This window comes from Rhinoraja longicauda, chromosome 31 (assembly GCF_053455715.1).
Source record: "Rhinoraja longicauda isolate Sanriku21f chromosome 31, sRhiLon1.1, whole genome shotgun sequence".
NCBI lineage: Eukaryota > Metazoa > Chordata > Chondrichthyes > Rajiformes > Arhynchobatidae > Rhinoraja > Rhinoraja longicauda.
This window is the reverse complement of record NC_135983.1, coordinates 28,816,837-28,844,312: the sequence shown is the minus strand read 5'-3', so window position 1 is coordinate 28,844,312 and position 27,476 is coordinate 28,816,837. Positions and strand designations below refer to the sequence as shown.

Here is a 27,476-nt window from a genome sequence, read left to right as displayed (position 1 = left end):
ATACAGATACCACATATGTGTTTAATTTCCTTACTCCCCCAATATCATTGTCCTTGTTGCAGCTTCTATTTATTTAGTGAATTTAACTCAACAAAAACACTTTAGTGGAATGTAATCAAATAAAGAAAATATGGTGGCCAAACCAGTAGGGTTGATAAATAAAGGCACAAAGTGCTGGAGTAACTCAGCGGGTCAGGCAGCAGCATCTGTGGAGAGAAGGAATGGGTGACCCTTCTTCTCTCAACCCAAAACATCACCCATTCCTTCTCTCCAGAGATGCTGCCTGTCCCGCTGAGTTACTCCAGCATTTTGTGTCTATCTTCGTGGTAAACCAGCATCTGCAGTTCCTTCCTACACATTTTGTTGTCTCTCAGATACAAATTGTTGAAAGTTAACATAGTGTAAGAAAATAACTGCAGATGCCGGTACAAATCGAAGGTATTTATTTCACAAAATGCTGAGAAGGAATGGGTGACGTTTCGGGTCGAGACCCTTCAGACTGATGTCAGAGGGGCGGGACAAATGTGTTGAAAGTTGAAAGGTAACAAGTTGAAAGAAACAAAAGTTGAAAGTTAACAAGTAGTTTCAGCATGCAAATGGATGTGAAATGGGATATTGGCCTTTATTGCAAGAGAATTGGAATATTCAACTTGCTGCAATTGGGAAGATCCTGTGGAAATCTGTCCCCTCCCCCCATACATCCCCAAGATATGATATACATACAAGAAGGGTGTGCAGCAAAGTTTCACCAGATTCATGGTGGAATGGTGGGGAATTGAACAATAGAAGCTGGAATAGACAGCCATTGGACTCTGCTCCAATCTGCTCATTAGGATCATGGCCAAGTGTGAAGAGAAATGATGCAGACTGGGCTTGTACTCTATTCACTTCTGAAGAATGAGAGTTGAACTTAGGGAAATGTACAAAACTCTTATGCGGCCTGACTAGAGTAGATGCAGGGTGATTTTTCTCCTGGCTGCTGGATCTAGAACTACAGTCATTGTCTCAAGATAATGGAAGATAGACATAAAAAGCTGGAGTAACTCAGCGGGTCTGACAGCATCTCTGGAGAGAAGGAATAGGTGACGTTTCGGATCAAAACCCTTCTTCAGAGTGAGAGTTAGGGGAAAGAGAAACATGAGACACAGATAGTGATGTCGAGAGATATAGAACAAATGGATGAAAGATATGTAAAAAAGTAACGATGATAAAAGAAACAGGAGCAGGAGGAATCACAGAGGGGGAGCAGCGAGAGAGGATGTGGCAGAAAGAACTCTCGTTGGATTCATGCTTCATAGAAACATAGGAAATAGGTGCAGGAGGAGGCCATTTGGCCCTTCGAGCCAGCACCGCAATTCATTGTGATCATGGCTGATCATCCACACTCAGGAACCAGTGCCGGCCTTCTCCCCATATCCTTTGATTCCGCTAGCCTCTAGAGCACTATGTAACTCTCTTTTAAATTCATCCAGTGAATTGGCCTCCACTGCCTTCTGCGGCAGAGAATTCCACAAATTCACAACACTCTGGACGAAAAGTCTCTTCTCGCCTCAGTTTTAAGTTTTTAAATGGCCTTCCTGCAGCAATGGTTGTACAATCAGGACTGAGCAGTAATTACTTGATCCAGAGGGTAGTGGTTCGGTGGAATTCCCCACCCTAGAGGCTTTGTGCCTAGACATTCAGGACATTCAGAGATCAAGATTCTTTTTTAACTATGAACGGAATCAAGGGATGTGGGATTGCTGAAGAAAGCAAAGCTGATGTAGAACATCAGCAACCATTGTGATGAAGTCAAACCAAACAGGGACCAAATGACCTAGTTTCAAATTTTTATGCCATTAAATAAATAGAACTAATTGAGGATTAAAAAAAAAACCAGATAGGAAACCATTAAAATAATATAAAAAATGATTTTTATAATGTATTTAACGGGACAATGAAGGGATAAAAATGTTGAGCACATTTTAGAAAACAGATAGCAAGTACAGAAAGCACTGGTGTTCATAACCCAGAACTTTTCTGATCCATAATGGATGGTGAATTCCAGTTTTCGTGCCTGAGTGTGTATGGACTGGACTTTGGCCATTGTTTGACTGGTCTGCCTCTGGTCTTCGAGGATCTAAAGCAGACGATGAAATGTAAGAATGTTTTGGTTCTCTTGCATCACCAGCTTCCAGGTTGATCACCACATTCCTTGCAAAGTTCGCTGTTCCTGAATCATGGTGACTCATTTGTAAAGTCAATACCTATGTTGTAAAATTTTAAGTGTAAAAATGAAGAACCAGCTTGTGTCGATAATTCTCCTTTCTATTCATAATGTTAAATCTCAGTCCGTCACCATTTAAACGGGAGCTTCTGAATCTTGCCCTTCAACACTTTTAGCAATTGTAAACTCATTCTGAGGATCTTCAGACATCTCATGGTCCCCCTGTTCCCCGATCAAAGCTGTGGTTTCGGTGGCAGCTCCCAAATCTTGCTCTTCATTTCTTTCTGCAGTCGGAAGAGCTCTCTGGTCCTCTGCACCTTGGTCCACTCTTGGAGATTCCGTTTCAGCGGTGGCACTGAGGTCTTCCTGTTCATTCATCCCTGCGCCTGCCAATTCCTGCTCTGGCAGTTCATCCCTTTCAATGGTTGGAAGATTGCTTTGCTCCTCGGAGTCTCCCCGCTTTGTCATTGGAGGTGCTGCCTCAGTAGCAGCGCCGAGGTCTTGCTGATCCTCAGGTTTGGCAATTGGAAGTCCACCCTGGTCCTCAGACCTTGCTTGTTCCATCGCTGGAGGTCCTACTTCAGCAGCAGCCCTGAGGTCTTGCTGATCATCAGGAAGTCCACCCTGGTCCTCAGACCTTGCTTGTTCCATCGCTGGAGGTCCTACTTCAGTAGCAGCGTTGAGGTCTTGCTGATCATCAGGAAGTCTACCCTGGTCCTCAGATCCCACTTGTTCTGTTATTGGAGGTCCTACTTCGGTAGCAGTGCTGAGGTCTTGCTGATCATCAGGAAGTCTACCCTGGTCCTCAGGTCCCACTTGTTCTGTCGTTGGAGGTCCTACTTCTGTAGCAGTGTTGAGGTCTTGCTGATCATCAGGAAGTCTACCCTGGTCCTCAGATCCCACTTGTTCGGTCGTTGGAGGTCCTACTTCAGTAGCAGTGCTGAGGTCTTGCTGATCATCAGGAAGTCTACCCTGGTCCTCAGACCCCACCTGTTCTAACGGAGGTCCCACTTCAGAGGCAGCGCTGAGTTGCTGCTGTTGATCTTGTCCGCCAACTGGAACGCTGCTCTGGTCCGCAGAGCCTGCCTGTTTCAATGTTGGAGTTACCACTTCAATAGCAATAGCAAAGCTGCGGTCTTGCTGTTTTCTCGGTGTGTCAACAAAAATGCCGTTCTGGTCCCTGGAGGCTGTTGGTTCCATTGCTGAAAGTCCCGTTAGAGTGATATCATGGGCCGTTTGATCTTTAATCCTTTGTACCTTGCCTGCAGATTGAAAGTAAAACAGCATTAAACATTACAACCCAGCAGCAATAAAGATGGAAAGTCACTTAAAATTGCGATTCGTGGAACTTTGCTACTAATTTGCTCCTTTACACATGGTTATCATATACACAAAACATTTTTTTGATTATCATATGAAGTATAATGGTAAGAACTGTAGCTATTTCTTCAAAATGTTAGTCTTTGGTCTGTGACAGCCCCCCCCTCCCCACATCAGATAGTGGACAGGTGAGGTTTTGGGTCAAGACCCTTCCTCAGACTGATCGTGGAGTGGGGATGAGGGGGAGAAGAATGCTGGAGAAGGGGTGAAGCATGGTGACAGGTAACAGGTCGACATAGGTGAAGGAGGGCATTGATAGGCAGATAGTTGGAACAGAAGCCAGAGATAAGATCAGAAGGTACGAAGATAGACACAAAATACTGGAGTAACTCAGCGGGACAGGCAGCATCTCTGGAGAGAAGGAATGGGTGACGTTTCGGGTCGAGACGCTTCTTCAGACTGATGTCAGGGGAGACGGCGGGACAAAGATAGAATGTAGTCGGAGACAGGAAGACTAGTGGGAGAACTGGGATGGGGCATGTGATAGAGAGGGAAAGCAGGGACTATCTGAAGTCAATGTTCATACCGCTGGGGTGTAAACTACCCAAGCGAAATATGAGATGCTGTTCCCCCAATTTGCGCTGGGCCTCACTCTGACAATGGAGCAGGCCCAGGACAGGAAGGTCAGATTGGGAATGGGAGGGGGAGTTGAAGTGCTGAGCCACTGGGAGATCAGGTGGGTACTCTCCGACAACAGAAGGTACGAGTCAGGTTTGAAGAGTTGTAGATTGTGAAGCCTGAGGGCGGAAAGTTGCAAGGAGGGGAGGGGGGAAAGAAGGGGAGAATTAGGTGGAAGTCCAGGGTGGGGTGGGGCACAGAGGAGGGAAGGGGGTGGGTGGGTTTGCAAACTCTCCCTATTCATGTTCTGGAGCATCCACGAATTCTAGGTTAATTTAGGCAGTAATGATGCGGCCCAGGCTGAAAATCTTTATCAATATAAGTAACCAAAGTCAAATATTCGGTAAAATAAGGGGAAGGCACGGTGGCGCAGCGGTAGAGTTACTGCCTCACAGCGCCAGAGACCCGGGTTCGATCCTGACTACGGATCTTGTCTGTACGACAGAGTTTGTACGTTCTTCCTGTGACCTGCGTGGGATTTCTCCAGGACCTCCGGTTTCCTCCCACACTCCAAAGACGTACGGATTTGTAGGTTAATTGGCTTCGGTAAAAATGGTAAAATTATCCCTAGTGTGTAGCATAATGCTAATGTACGGGGTGATCGCTGGTCAGTGTGGACTCGGTGCGCCAAAGGGACTGTTTCCACGCTGTATCTCTAAACCTAACTATACATGCAAAAAGAAACATGGTGATGAACAGGAACAAGGTGAAAGAGACAAATTCTAATCCAGTGGTCGAGGCAGGCAGAAATCATTCAAATTATTCTAGAGAACAGACACTGAATCAGAGAATAAAAGCGCAAGAACTCAAATTCTATCCAAAATACTAAACCCTACTTTTGACCCCACCATGGAACAGTCGTGAGCTACGATCTACCTCGTTGGTGACCCTTGGACCATCTTTGATCGGACTTTGCTGGCTTCACCTTGCACTAAACGTTATTCCATAATCATGTATATACACAGTGAATGGCTCGGTTGTAATCATGTGTTGTCTTTCCGCTGACTGGTTAGCACGCAACAAAAGCTTTTCACTGTATCTCGGTACACGTGACAATAAACTAAACTGATGCAAGCTGTCCTGTTGGATATTTCATGGTAATAATTTCAGTAATAGGGCAGCACGGTGGCGCAGTGGTAGAGCTACTGCCTTATAGCTACAGAGACCCAGCTTCGATCCTGACTACAGGTGCTGTCTATACGGAGGCAGAAGCAGATATCTAGAGCTAATATGCACACATAGAAATAGTTTCGTAGAACCAAAACACATGGACATAAATGGATGCATTATGTGGAGGTGCTGACAGTTTTCTATTTCCTTCAGCTGTCCTAATTGAAGGGCCACATACCGTCTATTTACAAGTGGAGACCACTACATAGAAATAAATGTCTTTGTTGACACTTTACGAGAATGATCCCAGGAATGAGTGGGTTAACATAAGATGAACATTTGACGGCGCTGAGCCTGTACTCACTGGAGTTTGCAAGCTCTCCCCATGACCTGCGTGGGTTTTCTCCGAGAGTTTCAGTTTCCTCCCGCACTCCAAGGATTTCTTCACACATTTCTTCACACAGAGAGTGGTGAGTCTGTGGAATTCTCTGCCACAGAAGGTAGTTGAGGCCAGTTCATTGGCTATATTTAAGAGGGAGTTAGATGTGGCCCTTTTTGCTAAAGGGATCAGGGGGTATGGAGAGAAGGCAGGTACAGGCTACTGAGCTGGATGATCAGCCATGATCATATTGAATGGCGGTGCAGGCTCGAAGGGCCGAATGGCCTACTCCTGCACCTATTTTCTATGTTTCTAAGGACGTACAGGTTTGTAGGTTAATTGGCTTAGTATAAATGTAAAATTGTCCTTGGCGTGTATAGGGCAGTAAAATTGTCCCTAGTGTGCGTATCTCTGAACTAAACTACACACAGAATTTTACTTCATGCAGTTCTACTCAATAACCAAAGTCTGTAGTCTCTTTTTTGCTCTGGTTTATTTTCACCCACATGTTTAGATCGTAATGTTGTTTTGTTGTGGTTATGCTTAATTCTTAATTGTTAACTGTATGTTTGTGTTTGCCATTTGTGAGAGGAGCACCAAGGCACATTCCTTTTATATGCATACTTGGCCAATAAACGTATTCATTCATTCATTCATTAAGACATAAATTCAGTGAACATTTACTAGAATACATTCCATTAACGAGACATGCTACTTCACCTGTAGACACTGTCAAGAGACCATTCTTCTGTGGATACATGGGGCTGGTTATCATTGAGGTTCCTGGGAGGTTCATCAATAGGTCCACCTGTACCCTACGGAAGAACCTGCTGTCCACAGCGTGGACTGAAATACTTCTCACAGCCTGAAATTAAACAAGCGCATGAATTATGTAGGAAGGAACTGCAGATGCTGGTTTAAGCTGAAGAGAGACACAAAAAACTGGAGTAACTCAGCGGGACAACAGGCAGCGTCTCTGGAGGGAAGGAACGGGTGATGTTTTGGGTCGAGACTCTTCTTCTTCTGAGGAAGTGTCTCGACCCAAAACGTCACCCATTCCTTCTCTCCAGAGAAGCTGCCTGTCCCTCTGAGGCATTCCAGCTTTTTGTAATAATGCTGTTAGGATGCAATGCTTTCATCTGAAACGCTTGACTGATTGATTCCTTAGAAGATTGTCGTCAACCTCATTGGTCCATTGCAGTATTTCTAAAGCTAAAGCTCTTGGACATATGCAGATATATAGTGCTAATATAATATGGACATATAGAAATAGTTTTGTAGAACCAAAACACATGGACATGGATGGATGCGTTATGTGGAGGTGCTAACAGTTTTCTATTCCCTTCAGTTGTCCTCATTATACCGTCCATTTACAAGTGGAAACTACTACTTTGAAATAAATGTCTCTGTTAACACTTTACGAGAATGATCCCATGAATGAGTGGGTCAACATATGCTGAGCGTTTGATGGCATTGGGCCTGTACTCGCTGGAGTTTAGAAGGAAGAGGGGGGATTGAAACTTACCGAATTGTGAAAGGCCTGGATAGAGTGGATGTGGTGATGTTTCCACCAGTGGGAGAGTCTAGGGCCAGAGGGCATTGCCTCAGAATAAAAGGACATTCTTCTAGCAAAGAGATGGGGAGGAATTTCTTTCATCAGAGAATATGGAATTCTTTCCCGCAGAAGGCTGTGGAGGCCTACAATGGATATTTTTAAGGCGGAGACAGACAGATTCTTGATGGGGGAACAAGGGCTTATGGGGAGAAGGCAGGAGAATGGGGTTGAGAGGGAAAGATAGATCAGCCATGATGGAATGGCAGAGTAGATTTGATGGGCCGAATGGCCAATTTTCTTCTATCACTTTTGAGCTTTAAGATGAGAACGCTTCTATTTAGGGTTGCCAACTATCTCACTCCCAAATATGGGACAAGGTGACGTCACCGCCCCGCGCCCCACGTGACCTCACCCAGCCAGTGGCCACGTGCTCCCGCTCCAACAATGGCGGCCGTCCGTGCAGCGAGGCGGGTTGCTACACAACCTCCGTTAGGCGAACACACTCAGCCCCTGTCCCCGAACACACTCTGTCAGCCTACACTGTCCCGGGCAACAGCGGCCCGCAGGCTGAATACGGGACAAAGGCGGTCCCGATCGGGACAAACCAATTTAGCCTAAAATATGGGATGTCCCGGCTAATACGGGACAGTTGGCAACCCTACTTCTATTCCAGATCTCCAGAATCAGTACCAAGCACACCCAGGTCAAAGACAATGGTTGTTGTAAAGACAGCGTCACGCCTCTTGCCATCACAGACCAGGAGCGGTCACTTACCAGTACATCAGAGCATTGTTGGGCACATTCATCATTTATGGAAGAGGCGGGAGAAGGTGGGTGCACAACCTCCTTTCCTGTGAAGAAATTGTAGCAAATTGTGGACACAGCCCAGACCATCACACAAACCAACCTCCCTTCCATTGACTCCCTCTATACCTCACACTGCCAGCAGCATAATCAAGGACCAGTCGCACCCCGGCCACTCCCTCTTCTCCCCTCTCCCATCAGGCAAAAGGTACAGAAGTGTGAAAACGTTATCACTTCACCTTACACCTCCAGATTCAGGGACAGTTTCTTCCCAGCTGTCGTCAGGCAACTGAACCATCCTACCACAACCAGAGAGCAGTCCTGAACTACTATCTACCTCATTGGAGACCCTCGGACTATCTTTGATCGGACTTTGTTGGTTTTACCTTGTACTAAACGTTATTCCCTTATCATATATCTGTACACTATAAAAGGCTCGATTGTAATCATGCATTGTCTTTCTGCCGACTGGTTAGCACGCAACAAAAAGCTTTTCCCTGTACCTCGGTACACGTGACAATAAACTAAAACTGAAACTAAAAACATACTTAGGATAGATTATGACTGTTCTCAAATAATAACGCCATGTAGCCCAGAATGGCATCAGGCTCTTCAGCCTTTCGAGTCCATGCTGACTAGTAAACACTGATTTACACTAATTTTTCATGAATCCTTTTTAATTCTCCCTCACGTTCCTTTAGACTTTAGAAACACAGAGCAGAAACAGACCCTTCGGTCCACTCAGCCTGCACCGACAAGCGATCACCCCATTCACAAACACTACCCTACACACACCCCATTCACAAACACTACCCTACACACACCCCATTCACAAACACTACCCTACACACACCCCATTCACAAACACTACCCTACACACACCCCATTCACAAACACTACCCTACACACACCCCATTCACAAACACTACCCTACACACACCCCATTCACAAACACTACCCTACACACACCCCGTTCACAAACACTATCCTACACACACCCCGTTCACAAACACTATCCTACACACTCCGTTCACAAACACTACCCCACACCCCGTTCACAAACACTACCCCACACACACTCCATTCACAAACACTACCCCACACACCCCGTTCACAAACACTACCCCACACACACCCCGTTCACAAACGCTACCCCACACACACCCCATTCACAAACACTACCCTACACACACCCCGTTCACAAACACTATCCTACACACACTATGGACAGGTTTTAACCAAACCCTATTATTCTACAAACTTGCACATCTTTAGAATGTGGGGGGAAACCGGGGGCACCCGGAGAAAACCCACGGGGTTTCACCTACCTTTCACCTTCATTCCACGGGCAACTTGCATTGATAATTAACCTACCATTCTGCACTTCTTGAGGATGTGAAAGGAAACATAGCAGTTGGAGGGAGCTTAGTGGCACAGCACGAGAGTTGCTGCCACACAGCGCCAGAGACCCGGGTTCGATCCTGACCACGGGTGCTGTCTGTACGGAGTTTGTACGTTCTCCCCGTGACCCGCGTGGGTTTTCTACGGGATCTCCAGTTTCCTCCCACACTCCAAAGACGTACAGGTTTGTAGGTTAATTGGCTTCGGTAGGAATTGTAAATTGTCCCTAGTGTGTGTAGGATTGCATTAGTGTTGGGGGATCGCAGGTGGGCCTGGTTCCCCGCTGTATCTCTAAACTAAACTAAACCTAAACTAAACCTGAAGAACTAAATTAAACCTGAAGGTCAACTACATCTACTAAACCATGCTGAAGGGGCACAATTTCTCTTCCTACCAGGAAATGTAAAATAAATGAATAAAGGTAAATAGTAACCTTGATCTGATTCTATGTTATCTTGGAAGGCAGAAAGATTGTTGTCAATGCACTTTTGCAGCTTCAGACGATTGATGCCAAAATATTTGCACTCCAAATGCTGGAAGAAAGAAAGAATAGGTCTGGTAAGCCACCAAGACAATACCAAGACAACACATCATACTGGCTGCCCGTCCCGCTGAGTTACTCCAGCTTTTTGTGTCTATCTTCGGCTTAAACCAGCATCTGTAGTTCCTTCCTACATAACACACCGTACTACGTTCTACGATCAAAATACCGCAGATGCTGGAAGTCCGAAATGAAAAATATAGTTGGAAATACTCAGGTTTGGATAGAATGAATATGGAGAGGATGTTTCCACTAGTGGGGGAGTCTAGGACTAGAGGCTATATCCTCAGAATTAAAGGACGTTCCTTAAGGAAGGAGATGAGGAAGAATTTCTTTATTCAGAAGGTGATGAATCTGTGGAATTCTTTGCCACAGAAGGCTGTGGAGGCCAAGTCAGTGGATATTTTTAAGGCAGAGATAGATTCTTGATTAGTACGGGTGTCAGGGGTTATGGGGAGAAGGCAGGAGAATGGGGTTGAGAGGGAAAGATAGATCAGCCAAAATTGACTGGTGGAGTAGACTTGATGGGTCGAATGGCCTACTTCTGCTTCTATCGCTTATGGCCTTATGAGGTGGTAACTGTGTCACAGTTAATGTTTTGGCTGAAGATAGACACAAAATGCCCCCCCCCCCCCCCTCCCCTCCCTCCCCCCCCAAATCTTTGCACATCCCCAATCCTGGACATTCCATTCATCACTTAATTTCATGTTTCATGTATCTTGTTGTGTTTTATGACTGTTGGCAGATCAATTTCCCTCCTGGGATAAATAAAGTTCTATCGTATCATATCGCATTTGTTAGCAATAAGTTCCAAATCGCTATTTCACTATTTCATTTTACCTGTTCTTTCCTTCTGGATAAACCTCTAAAATAACCAGGTGACCGAATTTGTTTCTGCTTCTCGGTGAAATGATGCAGGGTGACTTTCTTACTGACTGGCATCGGCATAATGTTAGCTGGTATTTTTTTAGCATTTTGGTACTCATTGCGATTATATGCAGGTTGGCTCTTGGCTGCTGAATACTGCTGTGTTAGACCTTGCTCTGCCACAAGGTCACTGTAGATGGTAGAAACAGAAACATAGCTTGTTACAAAGATGGTTAAAAGCAAGAAAATAAATCACCATTAAGCTGCAAATCATACAATCATACAGAGAAGTGTGAGGTGTTACATTTTGCGATGTCTAGCAAGGGCAGGACCTACACATTGAATGGAGGGCCTCTGGGAAGTGTTGTGGATCAGAGGGATCTAGGAGTACAGGTGCATGGTTCCTTGAAGGTGGAGTCGCAGCTAGATAAGGTGATCACAAAGGCTTTTGGCACATTGGGCTTCATGAGTCAGAGTATAGAGTATAGAAGTTGGGAGGTAGACACAAAATGCTGGAGTCACTCAACGGATCAAGCAGCATCTCTGGAGAGAAGAAATGGGTGAGAAGAAATGATTTAGGGGCGAGACCCTTCTTCAGACTGTTGTAGTTGTATAAGATGTTGGTGAGACCGCATTTAGTGTTGTGTTCAGTTCTGGGCACCATGTTATAGAAAATATATTGTCAAGCTTGAAAGGGTTCAGAGAGGATTTACGAGGATTGTGCCAGGCCTAGAGGGTCTGAGCTATAGGGAGAGGTTGAGTAGGCTGGGTCTCTATTCCTTGGAGCACAGGAGGATGGGGGGTTATCTTATAGAGGTGTTTCGTATCATGAGAGGAATAAATCGGGTAGATACACATAAACTCTTGCCCAGTGTAGGGGAATCTACGACCAGAGGACATAGGTTTAAGGTGAAGAGGAAAAGATTTAATAAGAATCTGAGGGGTAATTTTGGGTGGTGGGTGTATGGAACGAGCTACCAGAGGAGGTAGTTGAGGCAGGGACTATCCCAACATTTAAGAAAGTTAGACAGGGACATGGATAGGACAAGTATGGAAGGATATGGACCAAACACAGGCAGGTGGGACTGGTGTAGCTGGGACATGTTGGCCAGTGAGGGCAAGTTGGGCCAAAGGGCCTGTTTCCACGCTGTATCACACTATGACTCTATGAGCAAGGAAACAGGCTCTTCAGCACAACCCAACCAAGATGCTCATCTAAGATAGTCCCATTTGCCTGCATTTGGCCCACATACTTCTAAAACCTTTTTATCCATTACCCGTCCAAATATCTTTTAAACGTTGTGATTGTATTCGCCTCTACCACTTCCTCTGGCAGCTGGTTCCTTACACCCTTCACCCGCACGTGTGAACATGTTGCCCCTCAGCTCATCTTTCCCTTCTCACCCTCTAGTCTCAGGCTCTCCCACTAGTGGAAACATCCACTCCACACCCACTCTACCCAGGCCTTTTGTTTATTTAATAAGTTTCAATGAGGTCCCCCCTCACTGAAGATTTCATTCCTTCAGTGTAGAATTACTCAACCCTCATTACCTGTGTAGGAGAAAAACTGCAGATGCTAGTTTAAATAGAAGGTAGACACAAAATGCTGGAGTAACTCAGCGGGTCAGGCAGCATCTCGGGAGAGAAGGAATGCATGATGGTTTCGGGTTGAGACCCTTCTTCAGACCTTTCTTCTTCCCTCCCCTGACATCAGTCTGAAGAAGGGTCTCGACCCGAAACGTCACCCATTCCTTCTCTTCTGAGATGTTGCCTGACCCGCTGAGTTACTCCAGCATTTTGTGTCTAGCTCATTACCTGTGGTCAGGTTGCTGCGCCATTTCCATTGGTTCGTTGCTGTGCTCTTTATACAATTGCTTCTGTGTGTCTTTCCATCTCATGAGGCTCTGCTGTTTTCTGGCAAGGAAGGTATATGGCTGTCCTCCTGTTGGTGCCTTCGTTTTGGCCTTTTTTCTCTGAGGAGCAGAAAAATAGTGATGTCTATTCTACAACTCTAGCCAAGGAGGCGGTCCGGGCAATTTTGGAGAATGGCAGTGAGAAAATTGGGGAAGCAGCCTTTTTCAGTTACTGCCCCAAGCTGTGGAATATCCTCTCTCCCCAGGGCCATGAGAGACAGCCACTCAGTTGAGATTTTTAAAAGGCAGTTAAAAACATATCTTTTTACTCACGCTTTTAACTGATTTTACTTCCTTTGTTCTTTTATTACATTTTATATTTTTATATAAATCTGTTGTATTTTTGTTTAGACATGTATTTGTTTTTGTGGAAAGCACTTTGGGCTGCATTCAATTACATGAAAAGTGCTATATCTATAGTTATTATTATTATTATTATTATTATTATTATTATTATTATTATTATTATTATTATTATTATTAATGTACCATTCAAGTTTTGGCTGGACAGGCCATACAACACAGAGTCTCTTGCCCAGAGTAGGGGAATTGAGAACTAGAGGTCCTAGGTCTAAGGTGTAGAGGGAAAGATGTTATCTCTGGAGAACATGGATAGGTGACGTTTCACAGAGTGCTGGAGTAACTCAGCGGGTCAGGCAGCATCTGTGGAGAACATGGATAGGTGACGTTTCACAGAGTGCTGGACTAACTCAGCGGGTCAGGCAGCATCTGTGGAGAATATGGATAGGTGACGTTTCACAGAGTGCTGGAGTAACTCAGCGGGTCAGGTAGCATATCTGGAGAATATGGATAGGTGACGTTTCACAGAATGCAGGAGCAACTCAGCAGGCGAGGCAGCATGTCGGGAGAGAGGGAATGGGTGACCAAAATGTTGTCTCAAACATTTTGTCTCGACCCGAAACGTCACCCATTTCTTCTCTCCAGAGATGCTGCCTGACCTGCTGAGTTACTCCAGTAATTTGTGTCTACCTTCAATCTTCTACTTAATCATTATCCCACAATTAACATCACTGAAAGCGGTTGTCTGGTCTTTACATCAATATTGTCCATGGGAATCTGCAGTGTGAAAATTAGCCACATGTTTCTTTGCATGTTAACAGTTTTAAAAAAAGGCACATTATTGATTGCAAAGCATTGCAACATGTCTAGGACCAGAGGCCACAGCCTCAGATCAAAAGGATGCATCTTCGGAAAGGAGATGAGGAGGAATTTTAGTCAGAGGGTGGTGAATCTGTGGAATTAATTGCCACAGATGGCTGTGGAGGCCAAGTGATTGGATATTTTAAAGCAGAGATTGATAGATTTTTTATTAGTACGGGTATCAGGGGTTATGGGGAGAAGGCAGGAGAATGGGGTTGAGAGGAAGAGATGGATCAACCATGATTAAATGGCGGAGAAGACATGATGGGCTAAATGGCCTAATTCTGCTCCTATGAACGTTTGAACATTTTGGATTTGAAAGGAGCAATACTAATGTGATTTTTGTTTAAAAGCAGCAGCAGATGTGCAGTTGCAAATATACCAGTTGTGCTGACAGTAACAGTAAGTCCATGTGAGGTGACACTCACCATCTTTTGTCTTTCCTTCTGTTCCACTGATAGTCCTTCCAGTTCATCATATGGCTGACCCTGGAAGCTAATTTCTTTGATGGAGACAGACTTTGGCGTTATGCTGATATGTGAAAAATTGGAAGAAAACCTAAATAAACATCTATACCTTTCGTTCTATTTAAACAACGCTCTCTGCAGGGCTGACTTTCTTTGTTATAGCACAGTTTCGGTGATGGAGCAGACCATCACACATGATTTTATTTATTCAGATTTCATATTTGGAAACTCAGTTCTAGTCACTAGTTCTGAGAGGCTGCAGCTTCACCAGCGCCATTACGCTGCCTCCACTTCTTTCATCTTTGCATACTGAGAGAGTGTAATTGAGAGAGACATTTTACTGAATTGGCCCCACCAGAATAAATAATTTATCTCCATATGAAATCCTTAACTCCTCACTTAAGTGCCATAGTAATATTCCATAGGAAAGGGAATGCAAGGCACCCTGCTATGATTTAACCTTTGCTGCTCAGAATTATTCCACCTCTAAGCTGATTGATGGTTGCTGTGGGCAGTGAGATTTAGTTTAGCTTAGAGTTTAGAGATACACGGGGAAACAGGCCCTTTGGCCCACCGAGTCCGCACCGACCAGCGATCCCAGCACATTAACACCATCCTGCACTAGGAACAATTTACACGTACACCAAGCCAATTAACCTACAAACCTGTACGTCGTTAGAGTGTGGGAGGAAACTGAAGATCTCAGAGAAAACCCTGGCAGGTCATACGGAGAACGTACAAACTCTGCACAGACAAGCACCCGTAGTCGGGATGGAACCCGGGTCTCTGGCGCTGTGAGGCAGCAACTCTACCGCTGCACCACCGTGCAACCCGAGATCGCTCTGATAGTTTCTGATAATATCAGATCACTCTGATAATTTCCCAGTGACCCCTCTGTGCATCCAGTTCAGAGCAATCATTTGCTGTTCTTCCTTACGATTTTGCCTGCTTCTTCTGCCACTTCCTCTTGTTCCTTGGGTTTGGAACCCAGAAAAACATGGTCTTCCCCATGTACTGGTCACAGGTCGAGGGCTGTTGATGCAAATCTATCATCTCAACCTACAAGCAGAGGGAACATTGTCAATGGGACCTGCTGCTACTTTTACACAAGTCAATATACACTACTGTAATAAAATGCCCAATACTAACTTATCTCATTTTAATTGTCAACCTGACTAAGAATAAATGATCATTGCAAGGAGACAGTACATCAAGCCTCTAGGGTCAGTTCATGTGGTACTGGACAGAAGGACATGGATGGATTGGCATTATTCTGCCTTTCTCTCTCAGAAAAATAACTCCATCTATAAAAATACATAGAAACATAGAAAATAGGTGCAGGAGGAGGCCATTTGGCCCTTCGAGCCAGCACCGCCATTCATTGTGATCATGGCTGATCATCCACAATCAGTAACCCGTGCCTTCCTTCTCCCCATATCCCTTGATTCCACTAGTCCCTAGAGCTCTATCTAATTCTCTTTTAAATTCATCCAGCGAATTGGCCTCCACTGCCCTCTGTGGCAGAGAATTCCACAAAATTCACAACTCTCTGGGTGAAAAAGTTCTTTCTCATCTCAGTTTTAAATGGATAGTAATCAACACCAATAAAATAGATTATTTTGTCACAAAATGTAGTTTAGTTTAGAGATACAGTGCGGAAACAGGCCCTTCGGCCCACCAAGTCCACACCAACCATCGATCACACGTACACTAGTTCTATGTAATCCCAGTTTCCCATCCTACACACTCAGGGCAATTTACAAAAGCTAATCAACCTACAAAACTGCATGTCCTTGGGATGCAGGAGGAAACCGGAGCACCCAGAGAAAAACCCATGAGGTCACAGGGAGAACACTCAAACTCCGTACAGACAGCACCCGTAGTCAAGGTACAACCCGGGTCTCTGGGGCTGGGAGGCAGCAGCTCTCCAACTGTGCCACCGTGCAACGCGAGACATAGGTAAATCATTGTGTGCAAACTGGTTGCTATTTTCTACATTACTGCAGTCACTTTCTTAGAAGTATTTTTCTAGCTAGAATGTATTTTGTTGGATGTACAACTATACTCATCATCTCCTGGATCTATCCCCATAACCTTTATATTTGTAATTCTCTTTCTTCCTTGCTAATAAAAATTAAAATAAAATATATTTAAAAAAAGAATGTATTTTGTTAGCATCCTGAGGTTGTGAAATGTGTAATTATTAGCAGTGCAATTATTTTTTACAGAATCACGAGAGCAATAGATCGGGTAGACACAGAGAATCTCTTGCCCAGAGTAGGTGAATGGAGGACCAGAGGACATTGGTTCAAGGTGAAGGGGAAAAGATTTAATAGGAATCTGAGGGGTAACTTTCTCACACAGAGGGTGGTGTTGGCCGGTGTGGGCAGGTTGGGCTGAAGCATCTGTTTCCAGCCTATAAGACTCTATGACTCTATGTATAAACCTACAACAGTCCAGCCCTCACCACAAGCCCCTTCACACCAACCTTTCTGACACTGACAGGTCTGTCCCTGCTTGGAGGAGAACAAGAACGACTTCTGGTAAAGCGCTCACATTCCATACTGTAATAGCAGAAACCAGGCGTTAATATCAAAGAGACAAGGTACATGCCAAACTAACAACATGGGTAAATATTAGACCAAAATAAAATCTGCTCATTGCAAAGTTCCAGGTTACTGTTTTCTGTTACTGATTACTCAGGGATAGATATTAATGTTCCCAGGACTCCTAAATTAGATTTATAACTCTGCTCCTATCAGACCCTGTAGTTATGATTGCCAATGATAATCCCACAGGAGGGAAGGAATGGGTGATGTTTTGGGTCGAGACCCTTCTTCAGTCTGAAGGAATGGGTGACGTTTCGGGTCGAGACCCTTCTTCAGTCTGAAGGAATGGGTGACGTTTCGGGTCAAGACCCTTCTTCAGTCTGAGGAAGGGTCTCGACCCGAAACGTCACCCATTCCTTCTCTCCAGAGATGCTGCCTGTCCCGCTGAGTTACTCCAGCTTTTTGTGTCTACCTTCGGTTTAAACCAGTTCCTTCCTAAACATTACAATCACCCCGTTCTTCTAGATCTCTATTTCAACTGCAGCTTTCATTGCTCTGCTTTTATCCTTATCTGTACACTGTGGACGGCTTGATTGTAATCACGCATAGTCTTTTCTTTGACTGGATAGCATGCAACAAAGAAAGCTTTTCACGGTACCTAGGCACACGTGACAATAATAAACTAAATTAAACTAAATATAAACTGAAACAACAAAGTGCAGAGAATGGTTTACAAAAATCGACACAGAGTGCTTGAATAACTCAGCGGGTCAGGCAGCATCCCTGGAGAACATGGATAGGTGACGTTTTGGGTTGGGACCATTCTTCAAACGGTATTGAAGACTGTTTAATTGTGTGAGATGGTTTAGGTGAGAGAAGCCACTTTTGTTTTAAACTGCTACACTAAGGTAGGTAATCTTGCAGCACTTTTGGGGAGTGTTGAATGTTGAGTGTTCCAGTAAAGGAACAGTTAGTCACGTGCATGTTTACGGGTGGTGCATGATTTGGAGAGGTGTTTCTGTGTGAGCATGTGACTGTGTTCTCCTGTGAGGAGTGCCAAGAGTGTGGTATTTCATATATGAGAGAATATGGAATATGTGAGACAAGAATGACTGCTACACGGATGTGAAGGTGAACGCCACTGCAGCGTAGGCTGAAGAACACAGTCACTAATCGCACGGTCATAAGGGATAGGAGTAGAATTAGGCCATTCGGCCCATCAAGTCTACTCCGCCATTCAATCATGGCTGATCTATCTCTCCCTCCTAACCCCTTTCTCCTGCCTTCTCCCCATAACCTCCGACACCCATACTAATCAAGAATCTATCTCTGCCGTAAAAATATCCATTGACTTGGCCTCCACAGCCTTCTGTGGCAAAGAATTCCACAGAATCACCACCCTCTGATTAAATAAATTTCTTCTCATCTCCTTCCTAAAAGAACGTCCTTGAATTCTGAGGCTACGACCGCTAGTCCTACACTCTCCCACTAGTGGAAACACCCTCTCCACATCCATTCTACTCACATCTGTGAGTGGGTAGGATAAAGACATTCACTACCACTAAGTGGTGCAGTGGTAGATTTGCTGCCTTACAGCGCCAGAGACCCGGGTTCAATCATGACTATGGCTGCTGTCTGTACGGAGTTTTGTATGTTCTCCCCGTGACCTGCGTGGGTTTTCACCGAGATCTTCGGTTTCCTCCCACACTCCAAAGACGTGCAGGTTTGTAGGTTAATTGCCTCGGTATAAATGCAAAATTGTCACTAGCGTCTGTAGGGTAATGTTAATGTGCGGGGATTGCTGGTCGGTGCGGACTTGGTGGGCCGAAGAGCCTGTATCTGTAATGTATCTCTAAACTAAAAAAAAACAAACTAAGATATGAAAAACATGATGAATCTCTGTTCTGATCTCTGATCAAATTTAGTCCCAGCCAAATGGCTGATGATATTTTAGTCATGGAGTCATAGAGTAATACATAGTGTGGAAACAGGCCCTTCTACCCAACTAGCCAACACCGGCCAACATATCCCAGCTACACTAGTCCCACATGCCTGCGTTTTTATCCCATATCCCTCCAAAACTGGCCTATCCACATGCCTGTCTAACTGCTTCTTAAATATTGCCTCAACTACCTCCCCTGGCAGCTTGTTCCATACACCCACCACCCTCCGTGTGAAAAAGTTATCCCTCAGATTCCTATTAAATCTTTTTCCCTATGTCCTCTGGTCCTCGATTCCCCTACTCTGGGCAAGAGGTATTTTGTTGGGTTCTCTCTCAGTCCTCACCTGCTTCCAAGGCTGGTCCCCATCACACTGGTAGGCCGCAAGATATCTGGATGGGATGATTTATAGGACTGCGCGCTAAGAGCTGTTTTCCTTGAAATTATAGGCGCAGATGAAACATCAACAGCTTTATCTGCGCTCCACTGAGGGAGCTCCAGGATATTCAGAGGTGGAAGATCAACTGCAAATGAAAGCAGACAATCACTGATATGCATGTCTTCAGAAGCCAAGCCCTGCTCCAACTATCATTTACAACAAAATATACATCAAAGTACATCATAGATTTACGAGGATGTTGCCAGGACTCGAGGGGTTGAGCTTTGGAGAGAGGTCTGGGGCTGGGACTCTATTCCTTGGAGCGCAGGAGGATGAGGGGTGATCTTATAGAGGTGTGTAAAATGATGAGAGGAATAGATCGGGTAGACGCACAGAGTCTCTTGCCCAGAGTAGGGGAATCGAGAACCAGAGGACATAGGTTTATGGTGAGGGGGGATAGATTTAATAAGCTGAGGGGTAACTTTTTCACACAACGGGTGTTAGGTGTAATGAACGAGCTGCAAGAGGAGTAGTTGAGGCAGGTACTATCGCAATATTTAAGAAACATTTAGACAGGTACATAGATAGGACAGGCTTAGAGGGATATGGGCCAAATGCAGGTTGGCGGGACTAGTGTAGCTGGGACATGTTGACCGGTGTGGGCAAGTTGGGCCGAAGGGCCTGTTTCCATGCTGTATCACTCTATGACTCTATCAGGGTAATTGTAAATGGGAATTAGCAGTCACTGTGAAATAAGACATCCGAATAATCTCACTCCTTCACTTACCCAGAACCTTGCAATTCTTTTCCCTTTTCAAGTATTAATCCACTTCCACTTTGCAGGTTATGATTGAATCCTCTTCCACCACCCCTTCCGACGGTATATTCCGTATCATAACCAATTATTAAAATTAAAAAAACATCACACTGGCGGACTTCCCGCCATTAACTCACACGGAGTGTTCCGGAGAAAACCCACGCAGGTCACGGGGAGAACGTACAAACTCCGTACAGACAGCACCCGTAGTCAGGATCGAACCCGGGTCTCTGGCGCTGTGCGGCAGCAACTCCTCTGCTGCGCCACCGTGCCACCCTACTGATATTAATCCAACTTCCTCACATTGATACACTGGAAAGCTTGTGTAACTGACTGTACCTTCGATCTAAATTCAGCTGAAATCTTGTTGTGTATTAACCAATCTGCGATGGTAGTGAATTCTTGGACCATCAATGGAATCACTTCACTTACTCTCAACCTCACCAAGTACAAACTTGAGTTTAGTTTATTGTCACGTGTACCGAGGTACAGTGAAAAGCTTGTGTTGCGTGCTAACCAGTCAGCGGAAAGACAATACATGATTACAATCGAGCCTTCCACAGTGTATAGATACACGATAAAGAGAATAGCGTGAATAGCGTTTAGTGCAAGATAAAGTCCAGTAAAGTCCGATCAAAGATAATCCCAGGGTCTCCAATGAGGTAGATAGTAGCTCAGGTCTGTTCTCTAGTTGCGGTAGGATGGTTCAGTTGTCTGATAACAGCTGGGAAGAAACTGTCCCTGAATCTGGAGGTGTGCGTTTTCACACTTCTATACCTTTTACCTGATGGGAGAGGGGAGAAGAGGGAGTGGCCAGGGTGCGACTGGTCCTTGATTATGCTGCTGGCCTTGCCGAGGCAGCGTGAGGTGTAAATGGAGTCAATGGAAGGGAAAAGTTGGTTTGTGTGATGGTCTGGGCTGTGTCCATAATTCTCTGCAATTTCTTGTGGTTTTGGATGGAGATGTTCCCAAAAGCAAAGTACACCCCTTTATGAGCGGCACGGTGGCGCAGCGGTAGAGTTGCTGCCTTACAGCCCTTGCAGCGCCAGAGACCCGGTTCCATCCCAACTATGGGTGCTGTATGTGCCGAGTTTGTACGTTCTCCCTGTGACTGCAAGGGTTTTCTCCGAAATCTTCGGTTTCCTCCCAGGTTTGTAGGTTAATTGGCTTGGTGTATGTGTAAATTGTCCCAGGTGTGTGTAGGAGTGTTAATGTGCGGGGGTCGCTGGTCGGCGCGGACTCAGTGGGCCGAAGGGCCTGTTTCTGCGCTGTATCTCTAAACTAAAACCAATTACCTGACTTTTCCGGAGAGAACTTGCGGATAGGCTGTATTCTGATGCGTGGAAGGCCGCGCTCCAGGCGTCTGAAGGTTGCCCAGCACATTGGGTGTTGACAGACGACATGATCACACAGAGTCTCATCCACAACACTATAGAATCGCTGCCACTCTGCCATGGCTCTAGGAGAAGAGTCAAGAGTGTTTTATTGTCATATGTCCCAGAATATGGAAACAGCACAACAGAATATGGAAACATTACACACTGTAAACAGAGGAGTCCAACAGCACCGGAACGTTCCGCCTAGACTGCCGAGGGCCCGCGAAGCCGGCCGCAGAAGTTGGCGATGGGAACGGATCTGCCGGCTCCAGCCGGGCCGGAGGTCCAGAGCCCCGGCCCCAGGGGGCAAATTTGACCCGTCGAACAGGCGCGAAGGTCCTGATGGTGTCGGGATTGGCCGACCCACCCAGCCTAGGCACCACATTTTCGGGGGGGGGGGGGGCTTCTGCGGGGGGATTTCAAGTGCGCTCTAGTAAATTGTTCCGCATTAATGGAGCTGCCGGACCACCAGCTGCCGGAAAAACGGTGGTGGGCCTGTAGAGGACAATCTGGGCATACTCACCACATCAGACTTTATCCATGGGGAGAGTAAAACAGAGATGATGATTATCTATCTGCATGGTCAGTGACCTACCAGGAATGTAAATTCTGTTTCTTGTCCAATAGACGCTACCTGACCTGCTGAGTATTTCTGGCATTCCGTTTTCATTTTGCATTTCTCACTTGGCAGTGTTTTCCTTTCATTACAAGGATATAGAGTCATCATCACACAGCATGGAAACAGACTGATTTATTCACAAAATGCTGGAGTAACTCAGCAGGTCAGGCAACATCTCGGGAGAGAAGGAATGGGTGACGTTTCGGGTCGAAACCCTTCTTCAGACAAACCCTTCGGCCCAACTTGCCCACACCGGCCAACATGTCCCATCTGCACTAATACCACCTGCCTGTGTTTGGCCCATATCCCTCTCAACCTGTCCTATCCATGTACCTGTCCAAAAGTTTCTTAAACATTGCGATAGTACATTGCCTCAACTACCTTCTCCGGCAGCTCGTTCCATACACCCACCACCCTTTGTGTGAAAAAGTTACCCTTCAGATTCCTATGAAATCTTTTCCCCCTCATCTTAAACCTATGTCCTCTGGCCTTCGATTCCCCTACTCTGGGCAAGAGACTCTGTGCGACTACCTCATCTATTCCTATCATGACTTTATACACCTCTACAAGATCACCCCTCATCCTCGTGCGCTGCAAAGAATAGAGTCCCTGCCTGCTCAGCCTCTCCCTTTTGCTCAGACCCTCGAGTCCTGGCAACATCCTCGTAAATCTGCTTTGTACTTGCCAACAGGGGGCGTATCTGCGGAAAATAGCGCCTTTGGCAGGCACTGAAATTATATTGTCTATAAAACAAATGCATAGTTATCATGAGCACCAAAGGTACGTAAAAGGTGTGTGGCACATCGTTCCTTTACGGTGGCGCAGCGGTAGAGTTGCTGCCTTACAGCAAATGCAGCGCCGGAGACTCAAGTTCGATCCTGACTATGGGCGCCGTCTGTACGGAGTTTGTACGTTCTCCCCGTGACCTGCGTGGGTTTTCCCCGAGATCTTCGGTTTCCTCCCACACTCCAAAGACGTACAGGTATGTAGGTTAATTGGCTGGGCAAATGTAAAAAAAATTGTCCCTAGTGGGTGTAGGATAGTGTTAGTGTGCGGGGATCGCTGGGCGGCGCGGACCTGGTGGGCCGAAGGGCGTGTTTCTGCGCTGTATCTCTAAATCCAAAAAAAAATTATTGCGAGGAAATTCTGCAATCCAATAATTACTTGTTTGGGGATGCAAAAAAAAAATCAATTAAACGTGCCGCTTGTGCTGGGCTTAGATGCGGAGTTGGAGCGCGGACGTGGAATCGTACACTGATATGGTGCAAGTGGTATTCACTTGTTTAAATACAACTGCTCGTGATATTTATTAGTATACATCGCTCCCCCCTCTCCCCTCAATACTTCGCAAACTACTTTCCATTACAGTTACGCCACTACACTTCAGAAAACAAATGTCCTCGACGAGGATGGCTTGTCTGACTTTAATAGAAACGGCTCTGTGGAGCCCCCTTCAAGTGGCGCCCAGGACCCGAGATACGCCACGGCCTGCCAACTTCGAGTCTCGGCCTGAAATGTCACCGATTCCTTTTCTCCAGAGATGCTGCCTGCCCTGCTGAGTTACTCCAGTTTTTTGTGTCTACCATCTAACTTATTGGAAACCCTTGGACATTATTGCACTGAACTTTATTCAATTTCTCCTGTATCTATACACTGTGGAGCGCTTGATTGTCATCATGTACAGTCTTTCTGCTGACCGGAGAACAGGAAACATAAAAGCTTGGCACTGTACCTCGGTACACGTGACATGTGACTTTCTGTCCTGGGACTCCTCCATTGTCAGAGTGGAGCCCAGGGCAAATTGGAGGAACAACACCAACAAAACAATATTGACTAATCGATAACTTCAAAGATCCTTTGCTTTCATCACTCCCAGTACTTCGACCACAGTCTGACTGTCCTTGATTATATTTTATCTCTGTTTGCTTTGTTGTTACCTCCGCCTAGCTACATTTTTTTTGATCTCCATCCCCTTGTCCCGTTTTCACACCTTACACTTCCTTATCTCTGTATCTCCCTCTCCCCTGACTCTGTCTGAAGAAGCATCTCGACCCGAAACGTCACCCATTCCTTCTCTCCAGAGGTGCTGCCTGTCCCGCTGAGTTACTGCAGCTTTTTGTGTTTATTCTCTGTACTCTTTCCAACTGTGTTCAATCTTTGTTTAAATTTGGATAATTGAATTGAATGATTTGAGTCACTGAAGAGTTGACCAATATTGGAGTTTGCCAATATTTTCAAGGGCTCCCAGAATATACCGATAATTGTGGGGTTTCCCTCTGATTGTGTCAATAAATGCAGGGGTTCCATTGGAGTGAGCACATGCTGTGTAACTTGATGGATATATGCAGTGTTTTTACTGTGTATTGCAAATGTCAGGTTGCCTAATGGAATAATTTAATGTGCATAATTACTCATAATGACTAACTCACTGGCCGTGGTAACATGCTTCAGCAACTGGGCTATTGTGGGCTCAGTGCCAATGTGAGTAATTAAGTGGGCCAACCCTTGGCGCTTGTCAGAATTTGCAGGACCCCTGTGGAGTGCAGGAATATTTCCAGGAGGTTTTATTGGATTGTTTCAGTAATTGCACGGATTCCAGAATCTGCCAGTATTTGCAGGGATTTCCTTTGAGTTTAGCAATACCTGCAGGAGGTCCTTGAAGTCTGGAATATTGGCCATGGTTCTGGAGAGCACCAGTATTATTAAAAGCCCCTGGTCGGTGCCAGTAGTTTCAGAGCTCCCTTGTGGGACTGCGTCATTATTTGCAGTGGTGCTTGCCAGTCTGTTGGGAAATGGTACGGACCTGATGGGCTGAATAGTATCTGTACCATAATCAATTAATAAATGATAGCGATGAAAGAAACTGTTACTGGACTGGTTATTTGGCAGAAAAGTGACTAAAGAGATTCAGTGCAGAAGTATGCTATAAATGATTGGAAATACTAACAAGCATTTGGGGTGTCACAATGTCTGCATGATGTCACAGACACTCTCGCTTTCAATAGACAATAGGTGCAGGAGTAGGCCTTTCGGCCCTTCAAGCCAGCAACTTCATTCAATGTGATCATGGCTGATCATTCTCAATCAGTACCCCGTTCCTGCTTTCTCCCCATACCCCCTGACTCCGCTATCCTGAAGAGCTCTAACTAGCTCTCGCTTGAATGCATTCAGAGAATTGGCCTCCACTGCCTTCTGCCATTATTACCACCGTGAGAATGCGTATGTGTGGCAGTGTCAGAGAGCCACACTTTTGAACATTAGAGTTTAAAAAAAATCGATTTAAGCATAAATCGCCCCTGACTCCGCTATCATTAAGAGCTCTATCTAACTCTCTCTTGAAAGCATTCAGAGAATTGGCCTCCACTGCCTTCTGAGGCAGAGAATTCCACAGATTTACAACTCTCTGAGTGAAAAATAGAAGGATAGACAATACTGTTGAATGATCAGTAAGGAAGCTCTCCCAGAGGTTCTGGCCAAAAGTTACCATCAACCAACAACACTAAAACTGTAAGAAGGAACTGCAGATGCTGGGTTAAACCGAAGATGGACACAAAATGCTGGAGTAACTCAGCAGGACAGGCAGCATCTCTGGAGAGAAGGAATGGATGACATTTCGGGTCGAGACCCTTCTTCAGACTGAAGAAGGGTCTCGATCCGAAACGTCACCCATTCCTTCTCTCCAGAGATGCTGCCTGTCCGCTGAGTTACACGAAGACTGATTATTTGGTCATCATTGTGCTCTTTCCAGAAGTTGTACTCAAAGTTCCATGCTTCGCATTAGTGACTACACATCAGGGCATGAGAACGCCCTGAGATTGTGCGGGAAGACTACAGCCATGGACGTTCACAAGTGATAGGTGCAGCATTAAGCCGTTTGGCCCATCAAATCTATTTCGCCATTCAACCGTGGCTGATCTATCTTTCCCTCTCAACCCCATTCTCCCCATAACCCCTGACACCCGCACTAATCAAGAATCTATCTATGCCTGAAAAATATCCACTGACTTGGCCTCCACAGTCATCTGTGACAATGAATTCCACAGGTTCACCACCCTCTGACCAAAGACATTCCTGGTCATCTCTTCCCTAAATGAACGTCCTTTAATTCTGAGTGAGGCTGTGCCCTCTAATCCTAGACTCTCCCACAGCACAGACGTTCTTCCTCTCTTCTGGTTGTACAGCAGGCAATTAATTGTTTGTCATCGAGGGTTTAAAGGAGATAGAAAAAGCCCACAAAGGGCGAAAGAATTCACTGAAGCTGAAGCAGCGGCGGCGGCTGGAGTTGCTGCACTTACCGGGAGCGGGCGGTCACCGCGCACTAGGCCTGGGCCGTCGCCTAGCAACGCGCCTGGGGCAGTCACCGCGAACTAGGCCTGGGGCCGTCGCTCAGCAACGCGCCTGGGGCCGTCGCCCAGTAACGCGCCTAGGGCCGTCGCCCAGCAACGCGCCTGGGGCCGTCGCCCAGCAACGCGCCTGGGTCCGTCGCCCAGCAACGCGCCTGGGACCGTCGCCCAGCCCTCGAGCATGCGCGCTCCGACGCCCTGGCAGGGAACTCCTCTCCTCCTTCCACTAGAGGGACACAGGCGGCGAGGGAATCCCGCAGTGACACACTGGCGTGTAAACAGCAGGGAATCCCAACACTAAAGGGTATATAGGCGGCAGGGAATCCCTCAACGTGACATGTGTGTGTAGGCGGCAAGGGAATTCCTCACTGTGACATGTGTGTGTAGGCAGCAAGGGAGTTCCTCACTGTGACATGCGGTTGTGTAGGCGGCAGGGAATCCCTCACTGTGACACACTCGTGTGTAAACGGCAGGGATTCCCAACACTAAAGGGATACAGGTGGCTGGAAATCCCTCACTGATACACAAGTGTGGGCAGCAGGGAATCCCTGTGACAACAGGGGATTCACTCACTGTGACACGTGGTGTAAGCAACAGGGAATCTCTCTACTAGAGGGGTACAGGCTGCAGTGAATCCCTCACTATGACACATATGGCTCGTGTGTGGGCTGCAGGGAATCCCAACACTAAAGGGATACAGGCAACAGGGGGATCACTCACTCTGACACACATGTAGGCAGCAGGAAATTTGTCCACTAAAGGGATACAGGCAGCAGGGAGTAATTCAGTCACAAATGTGATCAGCAGGAAATCCCTCTGTGACACACGTGTGGGTCATGGGGTATCGCTCAGTCCCACATGTATTGGCAACAGGGATCCCTCCGCTAAAGGGTGCATGCACGAGGGAATCCCCCTCACCGTGACACGAGTGTGGGCAGTAGGAAATCCTTCATTATGACATGAGTGCAGGGGCAACAGGTGATCCCTTACTGTGACATGCCTGTGAGCAAGAGGGAATCTCTCCACGAAAGGGATACAAGCAAGAAGGAAT

General features: G+C 46.0%; 1 protein-coding gene across 1 annotated transcript; it reads right to left on the bottom strand.

Moving 5' to 3' along the window:
* Positions 1–1,936: 1,936 nt before the first annotated feature.
* LOC144608446 (uncharacterized) lies at positions 1,937–21,542 on the bottom strand. The gene is made up of 11 exons (XM_078426220.1): positions 21,383–21,542; positions 19,238–19,415; positions 16,891–16,966; positions 15,340–15,461; positions 14,364–14,466; positions 12,677–12,834; positions 10,835–11,051; positions 9,887–9,986; positions 8,023–8,099; positions 6,414–6,558; positions 1,937–3,468 (listed from the first exon to the last, which is right to left on the bottom strand). Exons 1-11 carry the CDS (start codon positions 21,540–21,542, stop codon positions 2,342–2,344), a joined length of 2,463 nt encoding a protein of 820 aa, XP_078282346.1. The 3' UTR covers positions 1,937–2,341.
* Positions 21,543–27,476: the final 5,934 nt, after the last annotated feature.

What these genes read in the sequence shown, in the direction of transcription:
- LOC144608446 (XM_078426220.1), bottom strand. Translation starts at nt 21,542, where the DNA reads ATGGCAGAGTGGCAGCGATTCTATAGTGTTGTGGATGAGACTCTGTGT. An exon ending in GGGACCAGCCTTGGAAGCAG is followed by an intron (nt 16,967 to 19,237) that starts GTGAGGACTGAG and finishes CTGCTATTACAG; the next exon opens with TATGGAATGTGAGCGCTTTA. An exon ending in AGAAGGAAAGACAAAAGATG is followed by an intron (nt 12,835 to 14,363) that starts GTGAGTGTCACC and finishes TCTGCTCCTCAG; the next exon opens with AGAAAAAAGGCCAAAACGAA.